The sequence below is a fragment of the Phoenix dactylifera genome, chromosome 6, assembly GCF_051530095.1.
Source record: "Phoenix dactylifera cultivar Ajwa chromosome 6, Ajwa_hap1_PhDact_Kaust_v1.1, whole genome shotgun sequence".
Classification (NCBI taxonomy): domain Eukaryota; kingdom Viridiplantae; phylum Streptophyta; class Magnoliopsida; order Arecales; family Arecaceae; genus Phoenix; species Phoenix dactylifera.
In genome coordinates this window covers 33,196,070-33,203,914 of record NC_143195.1, presented here as the reverse complement: position 1 = coordinate 33,203,914, position 7,845 = coordinate 33,196,070, and the positions used below count along the sequence as shown (strand labels likewise).

At 41.3% G+C, this 7,845-nt stretch overlaps 1 protein-coding gene across 1 annotated transcript; it reads right to left on the bottom strand.

Moving 5' to 3' along the window:
* Positions 1-2,840: 2,840 nt before the first annotated feature.
* LOC148703235 (pectinesterase-like) lies at positions 2,841-5,146 on the bottom strand. Its single transcript, XM_088723774.2, has 2 exons — positions 4,187-5,146; positions 2,841-4,104 (listed from the first exon to the last, which is right to left on the bottom strand). Exons 1-2 carry the CDS (start codon positions 5,091-5,093, stop codon positions 3,416-3,418), a joined length of 1,596 nt encoding a protein of 531 aa, XP_088579900.2. The 5' UTR covers positions 5,094-5,146; the 3' UTR covers positions 2,841-3,415.
* Positions 5,147-7,845: the final 2,699 nt, after the last annotated feature.

The window sequence follows — 7,845 nt, the reverse complement described above, 5'->3', positions numbered from 1 at the left end:
ATATTTAATAACATCACTTGAGAAGTGCTTCTACAAGTACAAGAAGTTTAAAAATATATTTTTAGTTAGAAGCTAGAAATTCAAACATGTAACTTTTTCTATTGTAAGAATTTTTTTAAAAAAAATTGCAATGCTTCTTGGAGTTTGGACTAACGAATATCCACCTATTATTCATGGTAGGTGCATATGGCATTGCTCGTGCTTGAGTAAAATTACTATCCTTTTTCTATAGAAAGAAAAAGGAGCAGCAACAAAATCATTGGAGACGAATCAAATTTTTGCAGGACTGTGAACTGCATGACGCTTCTCTAGAAGATTAGTGCTCATACCTTTAGTTGAGTCGGAACCCATTCAACTCCAAACAATTCTCAAAATAAAAGAGATAATAGTGGTTGGTAGGGCAATGGTGATTGTTGTGGCAGTGATGGTGGCAATGGCAATGGTGGAGACAACGACAATGACGACAGCAACGACGATGGTGGTGGTGGAAATAACAACAATAATGATGGTGGCAATAAAAGCAGTAGAGACATGATGGCGTTGCGATGCTAGTGGAGACAATGACGGCAGTGGTGTTAGTGATAATGGTGGCAAAGACTCCAATGATAGTCGCAACAATGGCGGTAAAGGCGACATTGGTAGTGATGATAAAAAAATATAAGTTTTTTAACTTTGAAAATAACAAAAATAATTGTTGCCTTCGACCTTTAGGTTGACGATGTGGAATGCCTCTATCAACCTTCGTTGATTTGCAAGAAAGCAACAAGTTAGAGAATTTGCCAAACCTACTCCAGTCAAGCCCTCCGATGCTTAAATCAAAAAGAAAAAAATATGGGAAAAAAGACGATTGAGTGTCTTAATGCCATAGTGGTTGTATTTTTCATAGAGGATTCAGAATCTATTTATAGCCACGGGATTCGGAATCTTCTAAAAATCATGCTAGAACAAACTAGAATCGCACTATAACCATCTAAGATTGCATCGTAACTATCTTAAGATATGGCGTAATTGCCTAGGGCTATCATGGTAACCTTTAATTGTTGGCATGATGAGAGGAGTGTACTCCCGCACAGGACATGGAGTCATCACTTGAGGTAAAAGTGCTCAGATAAGTTTGGAATGGATGTTGGTCCGAGCTACAGGACTTTACGTCGGATAGCGCATGACCTCGGAGGTCGGTTGTTTCTAGCCTGCTCATAGGGATCTCAAATAGGTGAGGATAGATCTGGCTTGACCATGAAGAGTGCCACATCAGCTTTGAGTCGGATAAATCCTATTATACGATATTATCGGGCTCATTTTCCCATATCAATAAATAAGAATTTCTTACTTTTATTTTTAGTTAATAAAAATAAAGTTTAAAATTAAAAAAGATTTTTTTGCCTCAATTTTTATAATAAAAAATAAAAATAAAAATGACATGAAACATGCCATAAAACACTTGCTTGTGGTGTCAAATGTAATCCTTCCAACATCCGCATTCAAAATGCCACATAAATGCCCTTAGAGAGATCAATTGCGTAAATTTTCTTTTGTTTTCGTAAGATTTCCGTCAAATAGAAGCACCTCTCAATGTTCACTTGTTCGGTGATTGGGTACCATGGTGGGTTATCTTCGCTTGAGCAGCTGGCCTATCAGACCCCGGCGTCAAGCAAGGAACGGTAGGCAAGACGGCACTAGACCCGGCGGGAGCGGATCCGCCGTGCGAGGCGCCCAATCCCAGGACCGGAAAGCTTATCACTCAAGTCCCTTCTTAAAACTTAATTAATAAATATAAACCGCCAATGCCTTCAACCCATTCTTCATGCTGGGAACCTCCGTAAGCTGCAACTGCCGACTTTGACTTCTGTAGATTTTGAATAGGTAAAACTTTGCCAACCTGATTCTGGGATTGATCCAAGTTTTACCTTATTAGCTATTAATGCCTATCAACGTGATCACAATCTCAGAATAACAGTTACACCAAATCGGCCATAATTGCACGGCCATAAGTGCATGATTAACACTATTATCACTACATGCATAATATAAGAATTTGCTACTGTATAGTTATTGCATGACGAGTCGTTACGCTCCATTAATCTCAATAATGGATACCGATTCCATCTTTTATACCGACGGAATCGAGCAACCTCAGATAAGTCATTTTCTCCACTCCACTCTCTTTAGAAACTTTCTCTCTCTCTTTCAATTCTTTTTTCTAGAATTTGACTGATTTAAGCATGGAAGGATCTCGTGCTAGAAATTCTCTGATAAAAAAAATTTATTTTATGTTAGATGTGGATATTGAGAGCACGCTACTTCACCAATATCTTCACCATCTACCAGCATGAGGTATTTTGCTTGGAATTATAGCCAACCTCAATCTTATCTTGGGACTCAACCAACCTCAGCAGACCTCTTAATCTAGCGGCAACCAATTCTAACATACTTACGAATCAGAGTGCCCAATACGAAAACAAGAAATTAAAAAAACGCATACCAATGACCTATACTTGGGACGCACGTAGGCCGAAATGGTAGATGGTGACACCTAGCATCTGCAATTAATATAATGATTAGGTATCTAATGAAAGACTGGGAGTATGGTTAAGAGAATTATAGCCTGAAAGGACTCCTCATTTCAACGCAAAACTACCTGCTTTTAATAAAAAAAAACCACTCTGTTTTTCCAATTTCCTGTTTTAGAAAGAGAAGCAAGAATTTGACCTCTTTTTTTTTCAAAAAAAGATAGACAAAAAAATAAAAAAACGAACAGATAAAATTCCAACAGCAAAGTCACCATGCCAAGATATTTTTTCAGAGAGAAGACTTCCATGAGATCCTCTAGTCTATCGGAATTTCCAAGATATGAAATGTTATGTTTATTCTCATGATTGATATTTCTTTCTTCATGTGATCATATATCAGCCATATATTAAAAATAACATCTTAAAATAATACAATATTTGCAAGTGTCTAATTCATCTAAGGTCGAAATCATGCCATATATATATATATATATATATATATATATATATATATATATATATATATATATATATGCCTCTTCTTATAACGAATAAATGATTCTTTTGTTACAATAAAAACAGCAGAACTTGTGGACGCATGTATGGCACGCCACCCAAATAAATTATGAATTGTGGATAGGAGGTCTCCCTTCACTAATCTCCAATTCAACCCTGCCAACCTTCCAAATCATTCGAGTAGAAATATGAATGACCGAAGGTGGAGGTTGCCTTTCACTATTTAATCTCCAGTCGAACGCTGCCAAATTTCCAAAGCAACTGGGGTAAGACTGTGAACGACCAAAGGAGGAGGTCTCCTTCCCCTGTTCTCTAATTCAACGCTGCCGATTTCCCTGACCATAAATAGACTTTAAGACTAATAGCGAGCACTTTCTGATGAGCCGAAATCAAAGGACCGCAATAAACGGCACGCCGGTCGACCGGATCCACTTCCGGCCGGCTATGAATCGCCCCACGCTGAACTGCCTCACCAGCGACGGCCGCTTGATCACATGGTATCCCGGCCACCTCACCCGCCGCGACATCCTCGAGCCTGGCCCGGTGTTCCCGAACTCGGCGTAGTACAGTGTACTCAATGCGAAATTACCGCGGAACGGCAGCCACCCGGCCGGATCGATGATGCCGTCGATGTAGCTCCGGAGGTACACCGTCCTCGAGTATTGCTTCCATGGCCGGCCGAGGTAGGAGCGTACCGTTCTGCGCACCGGCAGGAGTTCGGCCGCCGGGCGGATGGCGGAGGAGTGGATGACGATCCCCGTGTTCTGGTTCGGGTCAGTCCGGCCCTGTGCGGTGATCACGTTCGACTCGCCCCGCCGGGGCCTTCGGGCGAAAATGTTGCAGTTCTGGAAAACCACCGCTGCATTGCCGAAGATGAAGTCGATGGTGCCGTAGATGTCGCATTCTCGGTAGAATTGCCTCTGAGTGAAGACACAGAGAGTGTCCTGGTATCCTTCGATGCTGCACCGATAGAATACCGATCGATCGGATCCCGAGAGCAGAGCCACTGCTTGAGATCCTGGGCCGAATGTGTTTCGAAAGGTGATGCCGCTAGCTATGAATCCATCGCCAAACACGCCTGCATATGTTATGCATGCTTAGCAACACTATTGAAGCTACTTGCTAGAGCTTAAGGGCAGAGTAAAAGGTTTAATTCTTACTGAAAGTTGGGGAGCTAAATGTGGTGGAGCCTGTGGCCACGCTCCGACGGCCGGTAATTATCGTCTTCCCCATGCCATCGCCGACCATGGTGAGATCAGTCAGACTGCTTACTACCTGTAGGTGCTCATCGTACACCCCGGCTTTCACTCGAATCACGATACTGCCTCTCTTTCTCCTTGACCGCAACGCCGCGGCGGCATGAAGGGCCGCTTGGATAGTCCGGAAGTTCCCCGAGCCGTGTTTCGCCACGATGAAATTGGGCGGCGCTGAAAGCTGCAATAGCTTCCGGTTGGCGACCGATGTGAAGCTCGGGACGTCGACGGCGGCAGTGCTGTTGGTGGTGGCATTGGAATGGTTGATGGCGAGGCAGTTGCTGATGAGGTCGGAGACGTTGTATTGCATAACGGGGTGGATGATCTCGGCGGAGGCACCAAGGTCGGCGAAGCCCTTGCGGCAGGCCTCAAGGTTGGTGAGGCTGGCGCTGAGCCAGGTCTGGTAATCGAGGGCGGTGCAGGCAGGCTTGGGGGGGTGGAGGGTGCGGTTGAGCTGGAAGAAGGTGTCGCCATAGAGCTTCCGGCAGTCGAGCCAGGCCTTCCTCTCGGGCGCGGTGCTGCACCGATGGCCGAGGCGGCCAAGGTGGCTGTGGGCGCGGGCGGCGAGGTCGTAGGTGACCTGGAGATGGAGCCTGTAGAACTGGTGCTTGCTCATGGGTTGGTCAGGGGATTTGGGGTGGCTAAGACGGTAGCGGCAGGCCTCTCGGTGGGGGGTTTTATGGCACCACCAGTCAATGTGTTTAAAGTTGGGGGAGGAGAGGGAGATAGGTGGGAGAGAGGAAATGAGAGCGAGGAATAGTAGGGACGATGGGACGAGATACATGGTTGGTGATGAGAGCGTGGGGTGGAGCATTCGAGGAGGAGGGGACGATGGCTTTGGGGTAGGGCTTTATGAAGTGGACTTTGCCTCCCTTTATATTGCGTGGGAGAGAGGCAGATGGTGATCTGACTCAGGCAATGGATTATTAGGAAGAGGACTTCGATTTGGCTATTGTATTGTGGAAGATGGTAAATAATGTCTATTAGGTAGGGGTGCAATAGGAGCTTGTCAACATGTACCGAAATGAGCGGCTGACCCGAAGAAGGGTCCAAGGAGTCAGGTCATGATCCACTATGAGATGATCAGGCAGGAGGGGTGCAGGGTTGTATTGCTTGTATTAAAAAAAAAGAAAAGGAGAGGATCTTCAGCTTCAATCAATCGGCAGATTTTGAATGAATGGATGTCAAACCTAAAAGTCTATGGACCCTCCGTCTTCTCGGCTAGGTCAGAGTTGTTATTGAGAGGTAATGCTGCGCATAGTATACATTTACATTTATATTACTTGTATATTCATGATCGATAAATAATTATTTTCACCTAAGGTATGTGGTACCATTCTGTTCTGGTGTCGAATTTTCAAAAAATACCAATTTGAATTGAAAATTCAAAAAAAATTTAAAAATAAAAAGAGCAGAGGGTTAGAATCAAAAATTAAAAAAAAATCTCTTTCTGCTTTCAAGCCCTTGCTCGTTATAGGATTAAAGCTCTCTCTGTGTGTGTGAGAGAGAGAGAGAGGACGAAGGGGAGGAGCAAGAGAGATTAAGAGATGGAGAGAGGGAGGGAGAGAGAGAGAGAGAAGGATAAGGGTATATTTCTTACTGATGATGCCATAGAGGGAGATGGAGCAGGGAAAGCATTGAGCAGAAACGTACTCTAAACTGTTATGAGCACTGAAAGAGAGGGATCTCGAACACTAAGGGAAAGAAGTCTTAAAACATCGCGAAGGGGATGACAGAGCCTATTAATCGAGCTGAGGAGGGAATGGAGCAGGTTTTAATTGAGCAAACCGACTTAATTAGCGGAACCATGTTGATCCATGATCTATCTAATTTGATATACTCGAAAAATGGTAGGTTTAGCATAGTTCAGCATACTATTGTTACATCTATGCATGTCAACAACTTTACTACATTATTTGTCGAGTACAATTCTCGTGTATACCCACTCTTCTCCTTCATTTCTACTATGTAATATATCCATGTTGCAGTATTTGAGCCAAGGCACCAAAATTAGGACCTATACATGCATGGGAACTCAAATTAGAAAACAAATTTCATACCATAAATGTAATTAACGTACATATGAAGCTTCTAGCAAAATTAGTAATATCAAATTACTCTATATCATCCCATACTCAACTTGACCTAGCTTTAATGGGGCAGGTTTTATTTGACCAATTTGGAGACGATGGTAGGAGCGGAACTTCATTCTAGAACCTGCAACAAATCCAAGACAGGTGCTAATAATGGCAACACTTGTCCCAAACATGACCTAATTATACGTAAGCCTTGATAATTACGATGATTATGATGATACTAGAAAAGAAAGTATCGTGATCAATCATAAAAAAGATTAATCATGTGAAAGATTACAAAGTACATGCTTAATTATTTTTTTAATTAATTGTTTTCTTATTTTAATAAAAAATTGACTTCCTAAAGAATAACATTTTTGCTTGTTGCTCTATTATTGTTGAAAATTTGATTTGTCATATTCTACAATTTGACTTTTATTTTATTTAATATTATATAAAATATTGAGAATTACTTTTACATTTTTTATCTAATTCGTAGGTAAAAATAAGTTTTAAGCTATCCTATCTAACTCTCCCCCTCCCCGGCCCTCCCTCGAGAGAACAAGTATGTTTAATGCCCTATCCAACTCATACTTGCCCTGATGTTATCCTTAAACAAAATAATTGAAATGCCTTGTACGTGAAGATATATGGTTCCCAACCCTCACCATCTTTACGTGCCATGCACTTATATTCCCTATTTACGGCACCCGTTGAAGCTGCATTTCTTATCATATGAAGACGAGTCTTGAGGTGGAAGGAGCCCTGTCTGCGTTGCATGCGTAGAGGAAGCGAAACGGGGAAACAATGATGCTCTCTCAGCCAGCCATCGAACGACGTGGTTATTCGAAAGTATAATGGAAGGAACAAACCAGTCAAGAGCGGCTGCGTGACCTGTTGGCATTTTTATCCATGCATCTACCACGGGTTCGTAGGAAGCAAGGCTTAGTGAGGCATGCGCGTTTTAAGTTTGAATAACTTTCAATTGAGGTTTCTTGACACAAATGGATCACCAAGTTAATTTTAGATTATTGGTATCAAGATAATTTGATACTTATAAAAATATATTAGTTGTTATTGTAGAATTAAAATTTTTCATTGATACTTATAATATATTATTATTTTAATACTAGTATTTATTTTGATTAGAAAAAAAGGTAAGTAGAAGTCATATATTAAATAATTTCTTAATATAAATATAAAGTATAATAAATATTTCTATTATAATTTAAAATTATAATTGAGTAATAAGATATGCATCATATATGCAATATATGTAATATCAATATACTATGATAAATATAATATTGATATAATATATTACGTATGTTGATATACTAATTTTTTCAGCTAGATTAAGGGTTTTTTTATCCCTAAATTTCAGCCCAGGATCACTGTCTTGAGATAAACTTGGATTTCCGATCTCAAGAATGAATTTTCTATCGCTATATAGGACCACCATAGCACAACCAAATATGGTGGTCTTGTCAT

Bases quoted from the DNA above. Each gene is read 5' to 3' on its own strand.
- LOC148703235 (XM_088723774.2), bottom strand. From the start codon at position 5,093: ATGCTCCACCCCACGCTCTCATCACCAACCATGTATCTCGTCCCATCG. The intron at 4,105-4,186 runs GTAAGAATTAAA...TAACATATGCAG, and splicing joins ATTTAGCTCCCCAACTTTCA to GCGTGTTTGGCGATGGATTC.